Consider the following 26537-nt stretch of genomic DNA (forward strand, 5'->3'; position numbering starts at 1 on the left):
AGCTGTAACACTGAGGAGTAAAGTGTATTATCCTGGTGACATAAGGGACAACCTCTGTGTGCTGTCTGTTGCAAAATTATGCCTCACGCTAAATGCAGGGGGAAAGTATAACACAGAAGTTGTATTTAAAGGTTCTATGGCAAAGTGGCGAACATTAAAGTGGCAATAAACTCAAAAGAAAACATTTGTTATATTGCAGCTTACCAATTCTTAGATGTGGAATGCTGTAAACGGATATATCTATTGGAATTAGCCAAGCAGATAAATGATGATAGCTAGAGGCAACAGAATGCACCCATCGGGCACAAATAAAGTGTAACTGAACTAAGAAAGTGAAGTTTTGCTATGATTTGACGGACCTAGAAATAGAACATGTTTTAAATATTTCCGACGGAACCAATTCCTATCAGGAAAACTGCTCATCTGTATGCTTTTTCCGACAGACCAAAAACGACGCATGCTCTGAAGCAAGTACGAGACGGAAGCTATTGGCTACTGGCTATTGAACTTCCTTTTTCTAGTCCCGTCGTACGTACTGTACGTCACCACGTTCTTGACGATCAGACTTTGGTGTGATCGCGTGTGCGCAAGACAGTTTCAGCGGAATTCCGTCGGAGAAACCTTTGGAGTTTATTCCGACAGCAAAACCGGTCGTGTGTACGCGGCATTATACGTATTCTAAAAAAAATTACCTTCCGTTTAGAATTTCTCCTGAAAAATAGCAGTGCACTTACTAGTATGGGAGGGTGCCAGTGCTGGATTGAACTCTGTGGGGGCCCTTAAGCAGTCGGAACCCTGGGGGTTTCTCGTGTGATCGCTCTACTCGGATAACATTGAATGTGTACGTAGGCCACTAAATGGAGATGACCATCACATTACACATACGTAGGTTGCACCAATATTTTTTTAACAAAAGTGTAATAGATGTTACAAAATGTATTACAATGACAATTAGCAACTCATATAAGGATGCATGTAGAATGCTTGTCATCAGAGTCAGGAAGGGGTCTTGTCCAGAAAGGACATCAGTAAATAGATGGAGTAGGAACATTGGCAGGAGAGACACCTATAGTAATCACTTGTATGTGGTCCTATGAAGATGTTGTCCTGCTATAGTTTCCAGATGCAAAGGGTTAACATCGTCACCGGGAAGTGATAGTATGGTGTCCTAGGAGCCCAGGTACCCTTGTTGAAGAATCAGAAGCAGCACAATGACTTCGGTAGGACGCACCTGAAACCGGAAGTGACGCAACCGAGTCAACCAAGTGCTGACGGTGGGCGTCGCTACTTGTTTCAAGGCGTTTCCTGCCTCTTTATCATGACACGTGCCTACTCTGCCTATTTGGTAATTCACAACTGGCGGGTACCTAGTCACACCTGTGCCTACTTCCTCATAGCAGAATATTTGCAGTGTGAACCTAAGGCTCTGCTGCCTGTAACCACTAGTCTCAGGAGATATGAAGTGAGATTTGGTGATGCCACTACTATGCTGCTCAGTGTTGTTCTTGCTGGAAGGCATGCGCTCTAACAAGATGGCAACCTCTACATAGAGACACAGTGCATGGAAAGTCAGTAACAGGGAAAGATCAACTGCTGGGAGACCACAGGCCAAACTGATGACAAGTCTTTTGCCCTATACCTGTCTTTTTTCTGGGCACAGTTCATGAGTTTAGGTTAAACTTGAATACAATAAAACATGCTACCACCTTGTGTCCTATCCCATACTTTTCTTACTAATCAACGCAGTTCCCTCCATTCATTCACAAAACTCCCCCTTGTGGATAGTTTTAAAGCCTGGACCAGCACATGCTCTTTGATTTGCAGAAAAAAAAGATTGACTATATTACAGAATAAATTAGGCTCAGTGTGCTGGCTCTATTACAGAGTTAATTTAAAATCACTGAGAATGTTGCTGATTCTTCAAGCACCAAAGAATTTCCGGTGCCAAATATATATGTCAGCGAGAGGCATGTAAATTATCTTGGGATCCTTTTATCTTCCATTTGAGTCTTTTCTAACAAACTATGCATGATTAATGGGTCTTTCTTTGTTTGATTGTCAAATTATGTCAATCTCTTTGAATTCTGCAGCACATAATGATTGTTCAGCGTCAGTTGACTGTGCTAATAGAGGAGCTAGAAGAATTTCGCCTTTCTTTGAAACACTACGTAGATTCTGTTTCAGCTCAGTCAGGCTGTCTACAGTAAGTATGTGGTATAACCCAAGCCATTGTCTCTTGTTATATAATTCTTTGTATCACAGCCAGGACTGTATACACCAGTGGTTAGCAGCCATCCTTTGAAGGGTTGAGGTCTTACATTTAAATACAAAAGATCCTGTCTACAAATACCTAATACAAATACAAAGTATGTTCTTCATGTGTTTGTGTCTGTTTGTTTCAGGTCATTGGTAGGAAAACAATTTAGTTTGGGAAGCATTTAAAAGCGTCCCCAGTTTCCCTTGGGCCTACACAATAGGACAATAGCTATATGTGATGGGATCATTGCAAGACCACCCCAACTCTTAAACTTCCATTTTAAAAACACTTCCACAACTGAACTGTGCCAATAAGAGAGAAATAAGCTTGTGAATAAGTTAAAGGTTTTAAAATAATGTTGCTGCAGAAAAACAGGTACCATAATATGGCCTGGTTATATCTTTTATGACCAGCCATAAGTAACACCAGAGCCCCCTCACAGTGCCTGTGCCAATAACAACTCTTTGAAAGTGGCAATTTATGCATCTCCCCCTGCATCCAACCTGCACCACTCAGGCACAGGTTGCCACAGAATGAGATGCAGGAGGTAGATAGCTCTGTAAAATTTTATATTTAGATCCTAATGAGAAAATAGACAGAAATGCACAGGCAAAAATGGTATATTGGTTTCTGACACCAAGAACCCAGTGCTGGTTATTCTCAGGGAAGGCCATGCGACTCGGGAAACAAGTAAAAAAAGTATGCCCGTGTGTTAACCTTAATCTCATCTCTCTAAATAATTATTAACACTTAACCTCCTCCTAGCATCTAATCCTGAAACTTTGGATGGTCAGGAGAACAGGAATAGAGAGGAAGCCTTCCAATAGGGACACTAGTTCTGGTGACCAGGATACAGGAACAGGAAGTTATGGAAAATCTCCTCAACAGGACACAGATGGCAAAAAAAATAAAATAAATACCTGATAGGGGTTATAACGCTCATTTACTCTATACGAGATATAAAAAAAAGTTTTGTCTTTAGTTCTACTTTAAAACAGAACATAGCATTAAACATACAACCATCCCAAAAGTTCCCTCAACTGCTCTCTCTGCCTTGCAGTCTCAATCCCCCTGCTGCATTTTCCATAATGTAAAATAAAGGAAAATAAAGGAGCATATAGCCTGAGAGTGATTATATTTACCAATATCAGCCTGTAGGTTCAATATCAGTTTGGTTGGACTAATAAGTGGAAAGCATTTATGCATAATGTTGGCCATAAACATATCAGCTTTTCAAATATTAAAACTGGTGACGTGTCATGGGAACCATTGGCAAGTTCGCATTGGCATCATTCTGTAAATATATCTCAAAATAGTACAGTATAGGGTAATGAGACTTTAAATATACCAAATGAGAACAAAGTAAAAGTATATATAAATGTTATTGTTGTACAAATATAGAGAAAGGAAAAGAAAAAAAATGACAGCAAAAAAAATGATTAAAAACCCTTTTATATAGAAGAACCTTCTGGTTAATTTAGAACTATATTAATGTACTGTATACATATACTTGTAAACGGTCTACGCGTTTCACAGGATCCCCCACTTCTTCAGGACCATACATGTATCATAGATACGTTATATATAAGGTTCTTACTAAAGTCCAAAGGGATTGGTTAATCGTCACTACTACAGAGGGAAGGAATAAAAAGGACTGTCTCGAGATGTTTTGCCTACTGGCTCATGGGATGAAATCCAGATCCATTAAGGTTAGAGATAAATATTCAGGATGATATATTACATGTATATAAATATAATCCAAGAAGTATGTAGGTAACCTCAACATTAAAAGGAGTGCCCCCAATTAAGTGATGAGGCAAATGATCTCTATAATGCCGCATACACACGGTCGGACTTTCTAGAAAGCTAGGTCCGACGTACTTGCCGCCAGACTTCCGGCGGACTACCGCCGGACTTTCTGAGCGGCCGGACTTGCCTACACACGGCCGGACTTTCCGGAATCCGGTCTTCCCGACGGACTTTCAGAATGAACGGACTTTCCCACACACGGACAAGTCCGTTCATTTTGAACGTGACTTGGGTACGACGGGACTAGAAAAGGAATTCAATCTCGCCGCTTTTTTTGACGAAATTGAAACCTTGCGAGCCCCGTCGCAGGCCCTTAGGTCTGGTATGGAACTTTAAGGGGAACCCCCTACGCCGAAAAACCGGCGTGGGGGTCCCCCCAAAATCCATACCAGACCCCGATCCGAGCACGCAGCCCGGCCGGTCAGGAAAGGGGGTGGGGACGAACGAGCGCACCCCCCTCCTGAACCGTACCAGGCCGCATGCCCTCAACATGGGGGGGTGCTTTGGGGGAGGGGGCGCCTTGCGGTGCCCCCCCACCACAAAGCACCTTGTCCCCATGTTGATGAGGACAAGGGCCTCTTCCCGACAACCCTGGCCGTTGGTTGTCGGGGTCTGCGGGCGGGGGGCTTATCGGAATCCGGGAGCCCCCTATAATAAGAGGGCCCCCAGATCCCGGCCCCCCCACCCTATGTGAATGAGTATGGGGTACATGGTACCCCTACCCATTCACCTAGGTAAAAAGTGTTAATAATAAAACACAACACAGGTTTTTAAAATAATTTATTAAACAGCTCCGGGGGGGGGGTCTTCTTCCGTCTTCGGGGGTCCCTCTGGTTCATCTTCTCCCGGCGTCCGGTTGGTTCTTCTCCGCTCTCCGGCCTCTTCTCCCGGTGTCCCAGGTCTTCGGCCGGCCCCTCCGATGTCTTCAGGTAGCTCTATTGCCAGCGGAGGTCCGGACTTCTTGGCTTCTTGGCTTCTTGGCTTCTTGTGTTCTCTTCTCTTCCCCCAGATGTTGACACGACGCTCTCTCCGGCTGGACTGGTCTCTGAGGGCTGCGTTGTGACTTATATAGGCGGAGACCCCGCCCCCATATGATGTCACAGTCCCTGGGCATGCTGGGACTGTGACGTTTTAGGGGGCGTGGTCGACCACGCCCCCTAAAACGTCACAGTCCCAGCATGCCCAGGGACTGTGACATCATATGGGGGCGGGGTCTCCGCCTATATAAGTCACAACGCAGCCCTCAGAGACCAGTCCAGCCGGAGAGAGCGTCGTGTCAACATCTGGGGGAAGAGAAGAGAAGAGAACACAAGAAGCCAAGAAGCCAAGAAGTCCGGACCTCCGCTGGCAATAGAGCTACCTGAAGACAGCGGAGGGGCCGGCCGAAGACCTGGGACACCGGGAGAAGAGGCCGGAGAGCGGAGAAGAACCAACCGGACGCCGGGAGAAGATGAACCAGAGGGACCCCCGAAGACGGAAGAAGACCCCCCCCCCGGAGCTGTTTAATAAATTATTTTAAAAACCTGTGTTGTGTTTTATTATTAACACTTTTTACCTAGGTGAATGGGTAGGGGTACCATGTACCCCATACTCATTCACATAGGGTGGGGGGGCCGGGATCTGGGGGCCCTCTTATTATAGGGGGCTCCCGGATTCCGATAAGCCCCCCGCCCGCAGACCCCGACAACCAACGGCCAGGGTTGTCGGGAAGAGGCCCTTGTCCTCATCAACATGGGGACAAGGTGCTTTGTGGTGGGGGGGCACCGCAAGGCGCCCCCTCCCCCAAAGCACCCCCCCATGTTGAGGGCATGCGGCCTGGTACGGTTCAGGAGGGGGGGGCGCTCGTTCGTCCCCACTCCCTTTCCTGACCGGCCAGGCTGCGTGCTCGGATCGGGGTCTGGTATGGATTTTGGGGGGACCCCCACGCCGGTTTTTCGGCGTAGGGGGTTCTCCTTAAAGTTCCATACCAGACCTAAGGGCCTGGGATGCCCCCCGCGCTCGCCGCAATGGGAAAATTCGTTTTTCCTATTGCAGCGAGCGCGAGATGCAGTAACCTGCTCCTCCGTCGTATCTGGTCCTTCGGACTAGCATACAGACGAACGGGCTTTCCGTCAGGAACTGAGTCCGGCGGAGGTACGACGTAAAGATTTGAAGCAGGCTTCAAATCTAAAGTACGTCGGATTTCCGCCCGAAACGGTCCGTCGGAAGTCCGATGGAGACCACACACGGTCGGATTGTCCGCCGGACTTGGTCCGGCGGCGTCCGTCGGACTTTTGCAGGTGAAAAGTCCGACCGTGTGTACGCGGCATTAGAGTAACATGTGCTGATATTAGAGTAGGTCCAATACTCCTCTCCTCTGGCAAGATCTGCTAGTTTTTCATGTGCTTAAACATCTAATTCAACTGTTTCAGGCATCTGATTAATTAAAACAATAATTTATTGTACCATATTCTGATCATGCATAAAAAAATGTAAAATAACAAAGCCTCCATATACCATACAATTCATGCAATCTCTCTCTAAATCTTTGATTCAAACCCCACCAAAAACAGTAGTTGAAACGATGGTGAAAAATTCTCAGATTTATTCAGAATATAGAAAAGAATATTTCATTTAGCAATTCGATCGATAGGTGTATTAGCAGCACAGGTTATCACTTTTTGTTTTCAGAGTAACATCTTTGTATTCTGTAAAACATGACAGCATTGCATTGTCTTCTGCAGCGTGTCCATTCAGAAACTTTCCAGCGAGTCCAGATACATCATTTATGAGTTTTGGGAGAATAGTAATATATGGAAAAAGTAAGTAAAGATGTTAATTCTCTGTTTACTAATTATGCTGGTGCACTCAGACTGGAGTATTCATAACAACTTTATAGTAAAAGACAAATTAACCTAAAATTGCTATTTCTGATGACTCTGGTGGGGGAATCACCCAGTAACAAGCTAGCCACTATTAGGCCCCATGCATACTGCAGCTCAAAAAAGCTACTTCTTCAGGCGTTTGAGCTTTTTTTTTTCTCTGCCTATAAAGTACCCTCTATGTCAGCCCATGTGTCCATGCACATTATAGGTGTTTTCAGGAATTCAGTGGCAGGGAAATTTACAGGCAAAAAAATAAATAAAATACCCATCACCTGTGCATTATGAAGACAAAGTTTTGAGCATAAAAAAAGTGTGCGTTGGAACATGAAATATATTACGATGGCATGTGCTGTCAAGTCTCTAAGGCTTTTGGTGTATGCTTTTAGTTTTTATACAGGTTTACTTTGAACAGTTAATTTTCACATATTAACTGATGAAATGTTTACACAGTCATCTCCAAGCTAATTACAGCAAGACATTTCAGCGGAGTAACGTTGATTTCCTGGAAACACCAGAGCTGATGACTACGATGCTCGTACCTGGTTTGTATAATTATCATCACTGCATTCATGGACATTATTATATGCTATTGCATGGACTATTGTGATTCCGTATGTATGGTTAATGTCTAAACATCAACCACTGTTATTATTGCACTTTATCATTTTAATATTCAGAGGCTAAACTGTACATGTTTAGATATACAGTATTTCACAAAAGTGAGTACACCCCTCACATTTTTGTAAATATTTTATTATACCTTTTCATGTGACAACACTGAAGAAATGACACTTTACTACAATATAAAGTAGTGAGTGTACAGCTTGTATAACAGTAACAAATACATAAATTTTTTGTCCCCTCAAATAAAACTCAACACACAGCCATTAATGTCTAAACCGCTGGCAACAAAAGTGAGTACACCCCTAATTGAAAATAACCAAATTGGGCCCAATTAGCCATTTTCCCTCCCCGGTGTCATCTGACTCAGTGTTACAAGGTCTCAGGTGGGGAACAGGTGTGTTAAATTTGGTGTTATCACTCTCACTCTCCCATACTGGTCAGTATGAAAGTTCAATATGGCACCTCATGGCAAAGAACTCTCTGAGGATCTAAAAAAAAGAATTGTTGCTCTACATAAAGATGGCCTAGGCTATGAGAAGATTGCCAAGACCCTAAAACTGATCTGCAGCACGGTGGCCAAGACCATACAGCGGTTTAACAGGACAGGTTCCACTCAAAACAGGCCTTGCCATGGTCGACCAAAGAAGTTGAGTGCACGTGCTCAGCGTCATATCTAGAGGTTGTCTTTGGGAAATAGACGTATGAGTGCTGCCAGCATTGCTGCAGAGGTTGAAGGGGTGGGGCGGTCAGCCTGTCAGTGCTCAAACCATACGCCCCACACTGCATCAAATTGGTCTGCATGGCTATTGTCCCAGAAGGAAGCCTCGTCTAAAGATGATGCACAAGAAAGCCCGCAAACAGTTTGCTGAAGACAAGCAGACTAAGGACATGGATTACTGGAACCATGTCCTGTGGTCTGATGAGACCAAGATAAGCTTATTTGGTTCAGATGGTGTCAAGCGTGTGTGGCAGAAACCAGGTGGTGAGGAGTACAAAGACAAGTGTGTGTTGCCTACACTCAAGCATGGTGGTGGAAGTGTCATGGTCTGGGGCTGCATGAGTGTTGCTGGCACTGGGGAGCTACAGTTCATTGAGGGAACCATACATGTCAACATGTACTGTGACATACTAAAGCAGAGCATGATCCCCTCCCTTCAGAGACTGGGCCGCAAGGCAGTATTCCAACATGATAACGACCCCAAACACACCTCCAAGACAACCACTGTCTTGCTAAAGAAGCTGAGGGTAAAGGTGATGGACTGGTCAAGCATGTCTCCAGACCTAAACCCTATTGAGCATCTGCGGGACATCCTCAAATGGAAGGTGGAGGAGCGCAAGGTCTCTAACATCCACCAGCTCTGTGATGTCATCATGGAGGAGTGGAAGAGGACTCCAGTGGCAACCTGTGAAACTCTGGTGAACGCTATGCCCAAGAGGCTTAAGGCAGTGCTGGAAAAGAATGGTGGCCACACAAAATATTGACACTTTTGGCCTCATTTGGACATTTTAACACATTTAATAGGGGTGTACTCACTTTTGTTGCCAGCGGTTTAGACATTAATGGCTGTGTGTTGAGTTATTTTGAGGGGACAGCAAATTTACACTGTTATACAAGCTGTACACTCACTACTTTACATTGTAGCAAAGTTTCATTTCTTCAGTGTTGTCACATGAAAAGATATAATAAAATATTTACAAAAATGTGAGGGGTGTACTCGCTTTTGTGTGATACTGTATGTGAGCAATAATATTAGCTCTGCTTAAAATACCTGTGCCATATACGAGTCAACAAAAGAGAGGTAAGGCCCAATTCTAAACATCAGATGTTGGAACCTGCCAGAACAGCAGAGCTACTACTATATAGTAGCTCTACTAAATTGGTTTTCCAGATAAAAAGATCCAAGGCTGTCAAACCTATCTTTGCTCCAATACTTAGGCTGGATTTATACCTTTGTGGTGCATTACAGCATGCATCCATGCATTGAATTAGGGTAGCCCATTCATTACTAAATACACTAAAGTTAATTTTAGGGCATACAAACACAATATATTAATTCATTTTTGGTAAAAAATAAAAGATGAGGTTGTGCCAAGTAAATAGTTACCCAAAATGACAGGGCTTTAAATTGTGTGTGCCTGTGAAATGGCAACAAACTTCAATCCCTAGATTTTTGATGCTTTAAAAGCCCCTACAGGTCATCACCTTTTACTGCGAATAATGGACCTAGAATTATTCCTCCCATGATGGCGTGCTTTGCGCTGTGTAACCTATGTATAGCAATTGAAATTTTTGTGCATAGGTGCCCCTGACATTTGCATTTACATTTAAACATGTGTCCATATGGGGGTGGAGGTTCAGAATTAAGGGTTAAGATGAATGGCAACGCCACAGTCACCATGTGCTGCGGTAACGCATTACTACTTGTAAATGACCCCCATCTCCTTGTACAATCTATTTATGAACATTTCCAGTTTATTCAGATAACAAAATCCAGATTGCCACACAAAAATGCTGCACACAGGACTTTATTCCAATGCAATATTTGTAATTGGACCTTACTGAGAACAACAGATCACCCCATGTCTGTAAAAATAAAAGTCTGCAAAAAAAAATGACAGTACAGCTGGTGAGTACGAGCCTTAAAATAAGATTGCTGAGCTGTCAGTTGGTTTTAATAACAGAAGATCTCGATAAGAGTTACTTTTTATGGTGTAATTCACATGCATTACAAGCTTATATTTTCAAATTAGAATTAGCCATTTTAATTAGTGTTCGCGGTGTTATCTCCTGCACGAGTGATTCACCAGGAGTACACTAGCTAAGGCTGCTTGTTTCCATAGACAGTCTGATGCAAAGATGAATCTAGAGGATAGAATATTTATATTATAATTTCATAGTATATCTTCATTGACAGCAATGACATAATGTACACATTAAAGAGGAAGTAAACCCTGATGGGTTTTACTTCCTTCCTTTGCCCCTGCAAACTAAAAGCATAATGTGCTAGTATGCATTGCACTTACCTGGAAACGAAGGCCGCGCTGTCCCTGCTGCAGGCCACATTCATCTTTACTTGTCTTCCTGTGACTGGCTGGAGCCGCGTGACATCACTCCCGCGCATGCGCATGGGAGCCGTCAGTCACGGCACTTGCTCATGAAGAAACGGCATGCAGGCCGTTTCTTCACAGCGCATGCGCCGATGACATCATCGGCGCAAAACACAGCAATTACCTCCTAAACAGCACACGTTTAGGAGATATTTACAGTACCGATAGGTAAGCCTTTTTTTATGCTTACCTATAGGTAGAGCTTCCACAGAGAGGTTTACAACCCTATTTAATAGTTACAGCCCTCCATACAAGTGTGTTGACGCTTAGCATTGAGAACTATAGAGGTTCATAATATGGCCCTCCTCCTAAAAATGTGTTCCCTACCTTTATTTGGATTTGGTATGTTGATGAAATATTAATCTGCCCAATATGTATACTGGTAATGAACATATTTGAACAAGTTAATTAAGGTGTTACTAAACCTCTGTTGCTTGAGAGAATATTTCCTGTTTGAGCTGAGCTTTTCAGGTCACATGATACTGATATCACATATGTGGGCGTGTATACAGATCCTAAATGACAGCCCAGTCCCTCCCTCCTCCTCGCCCAGTACCTAAAAAAGTACACAGCGGGTGGGATGTTACATCTTGATTGATGGATGATCCACCTTCCATAACAGCGTGAGGACACAGGCTATAGTGGAAATCTCCTCCTACCTGAACACTCAGCACTCAGGCAGACCCTGCAGTTTATTATGTGTGGTATACAGATAAGCCAAAAAGGTATATAGTGGCAGTATTTTAATGTAAAAAGAAGATTTAGAAGCTGTGGGCACTGTCATATGCAAGATGATTTCCCACCCCCACCCCCCCCCCCAATTTTTCTAATCATTCATCGTAAGATTTTTAGTCTATTAAGTATATGTTGGGTCAAAAATACAAAAATATTCCATCCCCTTGATCATCAATACATATTTTTAAGAGCACATTTTCTGAAATCATGCAACATTTGGTGTTAGGACACACAATCTTGGGACTGCCTGGCCTTTCTATCCAGACCCCCTTTAACCACTTCAGCCCCGGAAGGATTTGCCCCCTTCCTGACCAGGCCATTTTTTGCGATACGGCACTGCGTCGCTTTAACTGACAATTGCACGGTCATGCGACATTGTACCCAAACAAAATTTATGTCATTTTTTTCTCCACAAATAGAGCTTTCTTTTGGTGGTATTTGATCACCTCTGCGGTTTTTATTTTTTGCACTATAAACAAAAAAAGAGTGACAATTTTGCAAAAAAGACAATATTTTGTAGTTTTTGCTGTAATAAATATCCCATTTTTTTTTGTTTGTTAATCATTTTTTCCACAGTTTAGGCCGACATGTATTCTTCTACATATTTTTGGTTAAAAAAATTGCAATAAGCGTATATTGATTGGTTTGCACAAAAGTTATAGCGTCTACAAAATAGGGGATAGATTTATGTCCTTTTTATTATTTATTTATTTTTTTTTTACTAGTAATGTCAGCGATCTGCAATTTTTATCAGACAGATCAGACACTTTTGACTCTATTTTGGGACCATTGACATTTATACAGAGCTAAAAATAGCCACTGATTACTGTATAAATGACACTGGCAGGGAAGGGGTTAACATGTGTTCCCTATGTGTGTTCTAACTGTGGGGGGATGGGACTGACTAGGGGAGGAGAGAGATCGCTGTTCATACTTAGTATGAACACACATCTGTCTCCTCTCCCCTGAGAGAACCGGGATTTGTGTGTTTACACACACAGATCCTGGTTCTCGCTCTGTCATGAGCGATCGCGGGTGCCCGGCAGTCATCACGCCCGCCGGGCACGTGCTTTGGCTCCGGGGACATGCAGCGGGCGCCTGCTGCGTCATCTTAAAGGAGCGATGTACACAACAGCGATTTGCCCAGCCGAGCCAACCTGCCGCAGTATAACTGCGGCGGATGGTCGGCTAGTGGTTAAGTATAACTAAAGGCAAAACTAATTGTTTGGTTTTTAATAAAGAGAGGAGGGATTACAACACCTGTCATGTTATTATTGGTGTCTGTGCCCCTGTTAGGGAGATTCACCCTCTCCATTTGTCATTATCAACAAGAGTGAAAGTAAAAGAAAATCCCACATTTTGGGTTGTCATCAGAACAGGAATAGAGGAGAAATCTCTCAATGGGGATACAAGTCTGGTGACCCTTGTGAAAACCAGGGATTCCCTCACTTTGCTGGGATTTCTTTTCACATCCTGTTTTGGCTATCGATCAGGAAGTGAAGGAATATCTCCCCAATGGGATACAAATGGCAGAAAAAAATGACAAGGGTTAAAACCCTTAATTAGTTAGTTAGTTAGTTTGCATTTAGTTCTAATTTAAAGTGTATATGTACTGTACGTATGAACCTTCTCAGTGTGAATGAATAGGCAGATCCCTGTCCTTTTGCAAATAGCAAAGCTCCTTTTCCGTATGGCATGTGGATCAGCCTAGGCAAGGGTGGGGGGGTCCCTACTTGGGGACTGTGTCATGGTTATGCAGTAATCTTTCTCTGTCAGCTTACCTTCTCCTCATGTGTTCAGACTAAGAGGCCAGCCACTCACACCTGGCTGGTTTTATAACCTCTCCTCTAAGCATGGCCCCACCCTAGGTCCTATCAAGGAACCCTATATTAATCTGTGCACTGCAAACCAGCAGTGCTGATCAACCATTGTGTGTTAGCTTTCGTATGTACTTGCTGTGTTTCCTACGTCTGATTCCTGTTACCGACTTTGGCTTGTTCTCGACTCTCCCTGTCTGCTTGTGACCCTGACCTTTGACGTGTTATGTTTATCCTTGTCTGCTAGTCCCCCTGACATTTGGCTTATCCCTTACTTTCCTTGTTTTTCCCGCCTGCTGCCTCCTTCCTCTTCTCCTGTAGTCTACCGTGAGCGTGAGCTGTGAGACCCTGGGGGCCGCGACCTGGAGCCAGACTGCAGATCAGTTCATCCTCACCACTAGAGGCTCTGGTGAACACCTGCTGGCTCTTAGACTCCGGGCCCTGGGGAATCTATGCCCTAGCTCCCAGTGGGATCTGCGTTAGTGATCCAGTAGACCTGCTTCCTGAACCTCCCAGGGTTCAATCCGCAGTAGTCAGCCCTAGGGTCCACTACCTAGCGGTGCACTTCCGACTCCTACAGAGTGCATCTGTCACCTGGTCTCAGGTGACCTAACAGACTGCCTGGCCTTTCTATCCAGACCCCCTTTAACCACTTCAGCCCCGGAAGGATTTGCCCCTTTCCTGACCAGGCCATTTTTTGAGATACGGCACTGCGTCGCTTTAACTGACAATTGCGCGGTCGTGCAACACTGTACCCAAACAAAATTTATGTCCTTTTTTCCACACAAATAGAGCTTTCGTTTGGTGGTATTTGATCACCTCTGCTATTTTAATTTTTTGCACTATAAACAAAAAAAGAGCGATAATTTTGCAAAAAACACAATATTTTGAAGTTTTTGCTGTAATAAATATCCCAATTTTTTTCTTTTATAATTTTTTCCACAGTTTAGGCCGATATGTATTCTTCTACATATTTTTGGTTAACAAAAATCGCAATAAGCATATATTGATTGGTTTGCGCAAAAGTTATAGCGTCTACAAAATAGGGGATAGATTTATGTCATTTTTATTATTATTTATTTTTTTTACTAGTAATGGCAGCGATCTGCGACATTGCGGCAGACAGATCGGACACTTTTGACACTATTTTGGGACCATTGACATTTATGCAGTGATCAGAGCTAAAAATAGCCACTGATTACTGTATAAATGACACTGGCAGGGAAGTGTGTTCTAACTGTGGGGGGATGGGACTGACTAGGGGAGGAGAGAGATCGCTGTTCATACTTAGTATGAACACACGATCTGTCTCCTCTCCCCTGAGAGAACCGGGATTTGTGTGTTTACACACACAGATCCCGGTTCTCGCTCTGTCATGAGCGATCGCGGGTGCCTGGCATGCGCATTGGTTCCGGGGACACGCTGCGTTGTCTTAAAGGAGCGACGTACAGCGATTTGCCCAACCGAGCCAACCTGCCGCAGTATAACTGCGGCGGCTGGTCGGCTAGTGGTTAAGTATAACTAAAGGCAAAACTAATTGTTTGGTTTTTAATAAAGAGAGGAGGGATTACAACACTTGTCATGTTTTTATTGCTGTCTGTGCCCCTGTTAGGGAGATTCACCCTCTCCATTTGTCATTATCAACAAGAGTTAAAGTTAAAAAAAAAATCCCACATTTTGGGTTGTCATCAGAACAGGAATTTGAAAAACCAGGGATTCCCTCACTTTGCAGGGATTTCCTTTCACATCCTGATTTGGCTATGGATCAGGAAGTGAAGGAAAACCTCCCCAATGGGTACAAATGGCAAAAAAAGACAAGGTTTAAAACCCTCCCTTACTCTATCCAAAATGAAAAAAATGTTTTGCATTCAGTTCTAATTTAAAGTGTATATGTACTGTACGTATCAACCTTCTCAGTGTAAATGAATAGGCAGATCCCTGTTCTTTTCCACATAGCAATGCTCCTTTTCCGTATGGCATGTGGATCAGCCTAGGCAAGGGTGGGGGGGGGGTCCCTACTGCTTAAGTAAATACAGACTTTTGGGGCTCTGGGAGTGCTGTGAAAAAGAAGGTAAAAATCACAAGATTGTTGTGTCCTAGTACCTTATGGTATCTACTCTTTATGAATCACCTTACATACAATGCCCTGCATAACGTGAACCACATGTAAAATATCCTTTGGTATATAATGTGAGGCCCTCTGCCCTCAGCAGTTTGTAGTGGGAATATTGACTAGGGTAATAGCATTGATCTCTACTAGCTTCATGTAACATGTTCCCTATTTGTATTATCTTCTGCAGCATGTTCACACTCTCTGACCCTCATCTTCTCTATTAGGTCTGCAGTTTCTGGCAGCCCTCTCAAGCATTACATATATTAAACATAATGCACTGCCATTTGGTGATGTCAGGGGCCATATTTGAAGCCCCTTTGCTCATAAGTTGACAACCACTTATCTATGCCGTCAGTACATTATGACATCAGAACGTTTTCTCTATGCCTTAGCAATGTCATACTAAACCCTGCATATCCTTGTGGTAAACCTTGCCGACCTTGTACAATATTATTTCCCCCCATTTCAGACACTGGGTTCTTCAAAAGCAGGCAGCATTTTACTAATTGTTTTTGGTTTGTCATACCACAGACCAAAATATGCCTGTCCATAACTATGTGTCATTCTTTGTATATCACAGTATTACCCCCATACAATCCGCCTATCCATTGGGATTTGTCCATCAGTCAGTTATCTGTTCATTCATTGATGTCTTTGTCCATGAATGTCTACTTATGCATTAAACATAATATAAAATTTACTTGTCCAATGATATTGTGCATTCACATGGTCACATACTGTAACTCTTTGGTGATTCCTGTTATTTGTATTGCTAAAAGTAGGATGAAAATTATCATTCATAATTGATTATAGAACTTACTATTCCATTCACTTCTTTTATTCTAATCCGAGTTTCTTGTTTTCCAGCTTCATGGTGGGTTCTCAATAACAACTGAACTCGTATTCACCTGGAGACATGCCAATATTGTTTGACATAGCATATAAATGAAGAAGACCTAGCATAGCCTCCTTAGTGTATCTATTGGACTGTAACTGGACAGAAGTATCATTTGTCCTTGTCATTATGCCTCCTTACAGTCATTTGTGTCAACTAAAGAAGTTGTACACTACGATAAGCTGGCATTAACCGATCTTAAGCTGTGTATGGTGTTCAGAGACTTTAATATTTATATGTTAGACTAATGTGCCAATAACTGCTCTGTACTTTAACACCTTATCAAATACAAGGCTCAGTTCATCAAGCTATGGCAATCATTATTTATTGTGACAAAAAGTAGAAGAAAAAATTGCACTCAAAAGGTCCAATCACCAGCTAATTGACATAAATTGATACAAATAAAATTTAAAAACAGTGCAGCGTTTTAAATGAACATATAAAGAATAAAAGTGCATACATTTGAAGAAAACAAAAATATAGATGATCAATAAATAGTCCAAAGTGTCAACACCACAGTGACAATCCAAATGTCCACTTCAAAGGTCACCATATGCTATTTGTGATACGCCTGATTATCCAGTAATCCACCACAATGGAGAAAAACATGCACGCTTACCAAAGTTAATGGACTCTCATACCATAAGTACAGAGTCGGACACACTTGTGTGGTTATAAACCACTACTCAAAGGGATGAACACATCTTCAATAGGACCCCACTGGTCTCCGTACATCGATTTGCAAAGTTCCACATACACACTCGTGGCCGATCACAACTCAGCACCCCATTCATTAAACATTTGAGGGAAAACAATGTCACATATTGTAAAACTGCCTGATAAATTTTATTCAAACAAAGAATTAACACTCACAGATTATGATGAGTAACAGCACTTGTAAAAAAACATCTGTCCCTGGGATCAAAACAGTCACTTCGTAGGTATAAGAACGCGATGACATCACAACCACAGGCTCCACCTGACGCGACTGTGGTGTTGACACTATGGACTTTTTATCGATCATCTATTTTTTTGTTTTCTTTATATTTATGCACGTATATTCATGTTATGTTCATGCATTATTTATTGTGACTGTTGTTATTTTCAACAACCAGAGCTGAATCCCATTGCTGCAAATGACTACTCTTATAGCACTTAGCACATGCGTTATAGGTTAATGAACTGAGCTGTGTTATAATATTGTAAAGAAATATAAATGTAAAAAGTCAGCTAATTCTGACCATTGTGGATGGCCGACTGTTTATAAGTGTGCAAAAATATCTGAGAATTCATACAGACTGCAATGTTCTGTTCATTAAATTTGAACAGTGTTTTGGAATATTTATTGACTACATCCAATCAGTGGAAACATAAATGTCCAGGATCATTGTAGCCATATCCAATGGGAGCTGTGAACATCTTATTTATTTTGTGCCTGTAATTGCTAATAAATAGATAACTGTCACTGTTGACTATAGATAGTTTATACCCATACATAGACAAGAATGATTGTCTAATATTTGAAAGTGTTAGCTGTTTCAATATGTAAAGAGTGTACATGTTTCGGCTATTCAGCACATTATGCTCTGGTTGATCCCTGGAGCGTCACAGGGTGGCTACTTCAAAGCAGCGTACATGCTGCACGAGGTACGTGCTGAATACCTCAAAGCTTTACATACATGTGCTAAAAGTTCAGTGTATTTTCAGTGAGCACATATTTTACTTTTTGTTTTAATTTTTGGCAGTGTTTTGCAGCACTTCTTGAAGTTTGTTGAAAGCCTCCTAGCAGCTTACGTAAAGTGGCAGTCAGCACTCCCATTAGAATCTGGGTTCAATATTTACAAACTGGAGCTGTATGGTATTTTAAAAGCTTCAACAAAGCTTGCTGAAAGCTCTGCAAATGCTTTGTCAAAAACTTGCTGTTTACACTGCTCTTATACAAGCTGAAGCCCATTGTGAAACAAGCCTAAATGATAAGGTCGCTTAACAAATAATAAATAAAAATACAGGTAAAAAAAAAATTGCATTTATTATTTATTTTCTTATGAACCTGCAGAGCATTGCACCTGCAATCGGCATTTTGAGGGTGCAAATGTCAGGCTCCTAAAGACTCTTAGTACAGCTGTCTGCCTGTACCTCCCATACGGGCAGACAGTTTCTAAAGAACAGGAAGAATCAATGAATTACAAGGGCGCTCCTCAGCACCCTTGCAGTTCATTGAGAACTACAGCCTGTCTGCTGCAGTGGAAGATGGGACTTGTAGTTCATTCATTCACAGATAGTTGTAAATGAATGAGGCAGTTGTGCGGGTGGAGCCCTGCTGTTTCCAAAATGTGACAGCGTGTGCGCTGTCACAATTAGGGTATTAGGGGGTGTGCGGGGCTGCCGCTGCTTTAGTAATGTGTTCCATGTTACACCCTGAATATGGGTGTAACATGTTACTAAAGGTGAACTTTAAAAAAACATGCAGACAGGCATTGATGAATATGGTAGCTACACCTCTGATAGTAATTTATTTATGCACTTTAATCTTAATAAAGCACAGTAATAAACAGCCCAGTTACAATACCTACTACTGGCAAAACTGTTTGTATATTGTGAATAGATCTGTAAAAAAAATATTTTAAAGAATACTATACTGATCAACAATTGTATTAAAGAATACCAGTGACAAAGTTATAAAAAGAAAGCACTTATTAGTCAGTTGTCTGGTGACTGAAGATTTCTTATTTATTCGATTACAATGCAATAGGTATACCCCTCTGGCTTCAGCCAGAAGCTGGCAATCTACCGTCTGGTAGCTGACATTCTATGATTTGGTAGAGGCTGTGGGCAAGCTGGGGGCACTCAAACTTGCAATGAGGATGCCTCAGTGCACCCACAGATGCCATTCATTCAGGACCACCATTGAGGTGTATTAAAGTACATATAAAATGAGTGTATGGTTTGCTTTATTATTAAGACAATCAGCAGAAATACCAAGAATGCTCACTGGAGTGCCAGGCTGCGCAGAGGTCAGAAGGGGTCCACTCAGGCTCTCAGCAGCATGTTGAGAGACTGAGCCAGCTGCTGGCTCTAAAGTTGAGATCAATCCAGAGCCTAGACCAACTGAGTGACGTCACGGAAATGGGTCACATGAGTGCAGAATGAACTGCACTCCTATGATCCATAGGAGAAGTGGGGCCAAAAAAGCTTTGGCCCTACTTCTTCTTTAAGTTAACCCTAGCACTTACCAATCTAACGCTTAAAAAAAGACTTGATATAATGTTTTAGTTTTTACAAGTTTACATTTATTTATTTATTTATTTTTTTATATCAAATAATTTTTTTATTTTTGTTATTGCTCATTACATTCAAGGATATGACAAAAAAAAGCAAACCACATCTTAAACATTATCTTAAACATTATAAGGGGAATCCCCCTCGGAAAAGCCGAAGGAGTAAATCACATTATGGTATACATAGAATAAAGTAAATTCAAATATATAGTAAGAAGAAAAGAAATAGAAAAAAGCATAAGAGGAAAAAAAAAAGAAGAAAAACTAACAAGACAAACAACACCGAACTAACACCTCTCAGATTAGGATAACTGAATTTCAGAAAACAGTAGGTAGTATTGCCTTGAGTCAAAGACTCCCTTCAATCCCAATTTCTCCAGTCTATTTGACTACTTTGGTCGTGTAGCAACATCTCCTCTCCTATGAACTCATCTCTCCTCCCCTGTCCCCTTCCCTCTTCTCCCCCTCCTCTCTGCTAAATGAGCCGTCATATAATGTATTATTATGGTCAAGCCAATAGGACCATTTTTTAAAAAAAATCTGGGGATATTCCTCTGTGTTTATAAGCTAGCCTTTCTCTTTTTAATGTATAATTGAGTTTCTCGCCCCATTATTTATGAGTTGGGGAAGTAGGAGAAATCCAAGTTTGAAGAATAATTTTACGTGCTAGATATAGGGCCCTAGTCCACATAGTGGACATCTCTACTGGTAATTCTCCATACGGAATTATTCCCAGTATTGCAAATTTGGGGGTTCCTATTATTTCTGTCAAACATAGTGAGTTCAGAGTTGAAAACACTCTTTCCCAATAACAATGAAGCTTGGGACAGCACCAAAGCATATGAATAAGAGAACCATTGGATAAATAACAACGAGGACATAAAGGTGATGTGTATTTTCCCCAGGCATAGAGTTTTTGTGGGGTGTAGTGCGCTCTATGTAAAATAAACAGCTGAGACAATTTCTGAGATGGTGAGAGAGATATCTCAGGTAGAGTCTCCATCTCCCGTATCCATTCTCCATTCAAATCTTCTATATCCTTTTGCCATTGGGTAAAATTATTTACCTGTCTTTCTGTACTCTCTGCAGTTTGTAGGATAAGATAAAGGTTTCCTATTAGCCCTCATTTCGTAGACTGTACTGAGGTTGCCTTCAAGAGGATCTCAGAGGGGTTTTATTGTATTTGGAATTTTGATGTCTGACTTTGTAGCGCGTGGTGTATTTGGAGATACTGAAAGAAATTACTATTTAGTAATTGAAAACGGTCCTTCAGTACATTAGAAGGCATTCAAAAAATTCTGGCAATTTCTTCAGCTCACTTAAATGGTAATTGTATCATATAGGCATATGCCGTGTATATCCCTTATGCTGAGTGATGGTGCGTGCCGCCTCCCATAACCTGTGAGTTAAGTGGAAGGTAGGAAACTTTCTATTCTTATAAAAATGATCGAATTCTATTCGTTGTACTTTAGGAGATATCTTAAATTGAGAGATTATAATATTCTGTATAGGGTACTGCATGTCTACCTCTTCCCAACCGTGCCAATGTTGAAGTTGTGCTGCTATAAAATATAGTCTTGAGTTGGGTATCGCAATTCCACCTCTATCCTTCGCCTGTTGCAATATTTCAAGTTTAATTCTAGGTTTCCCACATTTCCATATAAAGTCTCTGAAAACCGTGTCTATAGTCCTAAATAGTTTTACTGTCAACCAAACAGGACAGTTATGTAGTGCATATAACAATTGGGGCATCCACGCCATCTTCACCAAATTCGCTATGCCTATCATAGTCAACACCAGGTTTTATTTTGTTATCTAAATTTACCAACAAGGAGGAGTACATTCTTATCTATGTATTCATTGACATTTGGGGTAATTATCACTCCTAGGTACTTAAATGATGTAACTTGTTTAATTTGTTGAGCCTGGTGTGGAAGCTCCAGATGTATCGGATCAATGGGCAGTATTACTGATTTGTCCCAATTAATATTAAATCCAGAAAATATCCCGTAGGTGTCTATAAGTGAAATAACTGTGGACAAAGAGGTATGTGTGTCCCCTAGAAACACCAGGGCATCGTCTGCGTAGAGTGCTATTTTTTCTTTGCCTGTATCCCTTCCGAAACCCCGCTATATCTGTGCGGCCACGGATAGCCTCCATGAGAGGTTCTATGGCTAATGCAAAAAGGAGCGCAGACAAGGGACAACCCTGCCTTGTTCCTCTATTCAATAAAAAAGGGTCTGAGATATATCCCTTTATCTGTACTCCTGCATTCGGATTACTATATAAAAGTTGTATCCATTTTAAATATCTTGGCCCAAATCCGAAGCGCTTTAAACAGTTCCATAAAGAGTCCCATTCAATACTGTCGAATGCTTTAGCCGCATCCAGTGACAAAATGGCTCTGTTTCCACTATTATCTATGGGAAGCTGTAGATTTAAGAATAAGCATCTGACATTGCTAGCTGCTGATCTAATAGGGATAAATCCAGACTGATCACGATGAATTAATTTTGTAATATACTTTGACAGTCTGCTTGCCAATAATTTTTCTAACAATTTGATATCTGATGTTAACAAAGAGATTGGACGATTTGCATCAAGACAGGTTTCAGAAGGACAATAATCATTGTTTCATTTATCGAGGGGGCAAAAAGCCCACCTCTATGGCATGATTAAAAACTTCCAGCAAGTCGATTAGCAATACATCCCCATATTTTTTGTATGTTTCCCCTGGAAGACCAGGTGTTTTATTAGGTAGCTAGCTGCTGCAAGTCTTAGCTCTTCCAATGTTAGTGGTCCCTCCAATACCTCTCTTTCATCGTCTAATAACGTAGGTAGGTTAATGGATTCAAAGAATCCTAACATATCCCACTCTAGGTAGGATGCCCTACTTTTGTATAAATCTGGATAGAATTCCTGGAATACCTCCAGGATCTCTGGAGTGGTGTCAGCCTTCTTATGTAAGAGAGATTGTATTTCAGTAATAAATTATACTGGCCGCTGCACTTTTACTATAGAGGCCAATAGGTGCCCTGTCCCTTCTCCCTCTTCAAAGTATGGTTGTAAGAAAAATCTTTTATTTTATGCCTTTTTTATGGCTACCTTTGCACATTGTTCTTGACTGTGTAGCCACACTGTTTGAGTATCTTTATTAGGATTTGCTACAAATAAAAGTTCAGCCTGCATCATATTATCAGCTAGAGTGTTTTTCCCATTGCCTGAATTGTTTCTTTTTTTTTTATATCTGCGCAATGATACGCAAAGATACGCTTTCAGTGCATCCCAATAAATTAAAGGTGAGACTGAGGATTTATTAATTCTCTGGAAAGCAAAAAGGTCTAGCTTAATTTCTTCTGTGGAAAAGAGTGACATCCAATATGGATTCACCTTCCATAAGTTACACCCTGTATTAATCCTGAAAGAAAAATGTAAAACCAGAGGGGAATGGTCTGATACACCTCTGGCCTCATATTTAATTTCACAGAGAAAAGGTAGTAGAGAGTGAGTTCCCAAGTTTAGATCTATTCTGGAGAAAGTTTTCTAAGTACTCAAAAAACATGAAAATTGCTTACTTGTAGGGTACACTGTCTCCAAAAATCTATCAACCCCATCTCCGCTATATATCTAGCAATATTCCTGGCGGATATTGCTTATCCGGTACGTGAAATTTATCCATTGAGGGGACCATATAGTTGTTAAAGTCCCCTATTAGTAGCCAATGGCTATCTGGTTTATCTAGTGTAAACCAAATAAATTCTTTCGATATTTGCGAAGAGTAGAGCGGTGGAATATAAATATTCACCAATACATATGATCGCCCAGCCAATATGCAATACAAGAAGATAAAGCGGCCCTTACTAGCCTTCTTAACATGTCTGCATTAGAAATCCATTCTATTAGATATAAGTATGTAGAGTGAAATTAGGTCTTTAACTGATTCCTCTTTAAATAATGTAGGGTATTAGGGAGTAAATTGGTTTCCTGCAGACAGATTATTGAAGGCCAGAATCTCTTTAATGACGTAAAGATGTAAGAGCTTGCCATTTAGGGGACGTACCAAGACCTCTAACGTTCCATGAGACTACTACATCACTCAGTGGCACCATAAAACACAATTAACATGTAGTTTAACCAAAGATATAGCCCAGATGTGTGCCATCTTGTCTTTTTTCAGATTTATCCATCCATGTCCTTTCACCCCTAAAATCCCAGAGGAGGAAGATAAGGGGGCTGAACAGGGGGAAAGGGGACAAGAGAAAAAAGAGAAAACAGGGAGAAGGGATTGATGAGCTAATGTCTACAAATAGGTGTACACAGACTAACATACAAGACAAACACAAACACAATTGACATAGAAAAACATATATACATTGATAGGGGCTATATGAGTGAGAGAACCACAAAAAACAGTGCTCTCCTTGACCCTTTAATTTCCCTTTTCGTTTTAACTCTTTCTCTCCATATTTTCTTTCCTTTTTCCTTGACCCTCTCTTAACCCCAAAAACACTACGTAACCCTCCCCCAAGAGAGTAGGAGGAGCAAGAAAGAAGAAAAAAATCAAAAATCAAACTGTCTAGGGAATTAATTTGGCGGCATATAATTATCCAACCACTGAGTCGCTAAGTCCGGGGATGCAAAAAGAGTGTATTATCCTGGACCTTTACTCTTAACCTGGCTGGAAATAGTATAGAGTAGGACAACTCCATCTGCCTCAATCGTCGCTTCACCTCCATAAAAACCTGCCCTCTGGCGCGGTACAGCTGCTGAGAGGTCCGAAAAAAACATATCTTTGAGCCATCCGCGCATATATCTGATAATTGTCTGGGTCTCTGCAATATAATGTCTCTATCCTTATAATTCAACCTTTTCAGAATAAAAGTTCTTGATCTTGAAATCTCTCCCAAGGGCGTGGGTCTAGCAGGGACTCTATGCTAAAATGTTCTGCTCCCATAGTGGCCAGAAGCCATTTCTCTATGAATTCCACTGGTGTATTTCCTTCCACCCATTCAGGGAGGCCCACTAGCCTAACATTGTTTCGTCGGAGGCGGTTCTCCAAGTCCTCCAACCGAGATTCATGTGAAGATAGCTGTGTGTTTTTTTTTTATCAGATTTCATAACTGTTTGTAAGGAGTCTTCAAGTGTACTTATTCTTTCCTCTGTTCATGACATTCTTTTACAAAAGGTTTTATTGATAACCATAGCAATTTCATAGTTTAACAGTGTAGAGAATGCATCATGAATAATTTAACATAAAATTTAGCATCTTATAAATAAAATAAGTATGCTAGTAAATCAAAGAAAAACAAAACGATAAAAATATAACAGAGGCTGAAAACAGTTGTACGTTGGAAACATGAAAGTGGTTGGACACACTAAGGTTTCAGGAATGCCCATCGGACCGCGCCTGATTTTTAACAAATACTTGAAGAGTTTGTCTCAACAGGGGCTTAACTGTAAATGTAAATAGTCCTGAGTATCTATCCATGTCAGAAAAAAGGGAGTTTGGGACTTTATATGAAGCAAATGAGTAGTGGAGGAAAATTGATATAAAATATTTATTCATATTGATATCACAGCATACAATCATTTTTCATTTCATGTATATGTGTCTAAGACGTGCAAAGGTTAAACAAAGCACATTGTAACAGAGTATATATAACAACGCATGATCAGGATTATAGATGTATCGGTAAATAAACAAAAAGAAGATGGTATGAGCATGTACCACAAGCACCATGCCCGCCGCTGGCACATGCACCCACAAAAAATCTGTGTTCCTACAGAAAGATATATAAACATCATACAGTATAATGATAGTAGGTAAATCAATAAATAATGGTCCGTGTAGCTGTAGCATCGAGTAAAGCTCTACGCGTTTCGTGGGTTTACCCACTCGTCAGGAGCAGATGCAGCAAGCAGTTCTATAAAATGTACATAAAAAAAATTGTAAAGGACTATATTCTGAAAGGGAAATTTTCTCAAAATTATACTTCAGCTAAAGGCACTCACCAACCCAGACCAGAAATGCAGTGCGGGATAGCCGGTACATGGTCGGCCGAGAACATACCCCCCGCACGGGAGCTGAGGCGGCATAGTGCACGGATGCAACATCAGAAGGTGAAAGGGGCGTGTAGGAAGTGAATAGAAATTCCATGTGGCAATAGTTGAATATATTCCATATAGCAGAAGTATCTGGAAATAAATTATTGAATATGTGTATAATTATAACAACCTATTCTGAGTAGGAGTAATAATTTTATATGTAAGTAAATCCAATGTAGCTCCACAGGAAAGAAAAATGTAGTGGGGGTAGTGCCTAACGATATGGGAATATATATTGAGTAATGGGTAAATACATGGGACTATAATAATGTGGAATTCATGTGGCAATAGTTGTAGTATACTTCATCAAGCAAGAGCATCTGCAAATAAGATCTTTTTTGGATATGTATATAAAGTAATAACGGCCTATTTAAAGTAAGACTAATAGTTTTATATGTAAGTAAACCCAATGTAATGCCACAGGACATGGTGATGTAGTGGGGGTATTGCCCAAGAATATAAAAATGTATATTAAGTGATAAGTGAGTTCATAGGACTATACAAGTGTGGGAAACTAGAAAAGAGTGATGGGTAAGAAAAATTAGGTGGACAGAATGTTTAACTCGGAATGAGCCAAAGGAAAGAGGAGGGAAAAATACAAAGCCAAAGAGGAAAGTCTTACCAATGTTGTAACTAGCAATGCCAAAAGGTGGACATGACTAGTATGCCGTGACCCCAGAGGGAGACTGGTCAATAGATCAGCTCACTGCAAGGGGGATATACAAATATGCCGCCAACGTCCAGCCAATGGGCCAATGGGGGAGAAGATGCCGCACCTGAACCGAGTGAACACTCGGTAAACGGCGCGGAGACTCCCTCATATAAGCGCACTAGATGTTATGGCTGGACGTTGGCGCAGTGACGTCAGGAATGACGTCATGCACACGACGTACCCGCCGTCACACAAACAGCGTGACAGGCGTGGCGCCAAT

At 41.4% G+C, this 26537-nt stretch overlaps 1 protein-coding gene across 1 annotated transcript in view; it reads left to right on the forward strand.

Annotated features, from left to right (window-relative positions):
* Positions 1-26307, forward strand: part of NECAB1 (N-terminal EF-hand calcium binding protein 1) — a 316109-nt gene extending 289802 nt beyond the window's left edge. Inside the window, exons 10-13 of the mRNA XM_073631932.1 lie at positions 2091-2203; positions 6790-6867; positions 7381-7472; positions 16195-26307. Of these exons, the coding sequence (XP_073488033.1) occupies positions 2091-2203; positions 6790-6867; positions 7381-7472; positions 16195-16223 (312 nt within the window). The 3' untranslated portion in view covers positions 16224-26307. The remainder of the gene's footprint in view (positions 1-2090; positions 2204-6789; positions 6868-7380; positions 7473-16194) is intronic.
* Positions 26308-26537: the final 230 nt, after the last annotated feature.

Source organism: Aquarana catesbeiana, linkage group LG05 (genome assembly GCF_042186555.1).
Source record: "Aquarana catesbeiana isolate 2022-GZ linkage group LG05, ASM4218655v1, whole genome shotgun sequence".
NCBI classification, from domain to species: Eukaryota; Metazoa; Chordata; class Amphibia; order Anura; family Ranidae; genus Aquarana; species Aquarana catesbeiana.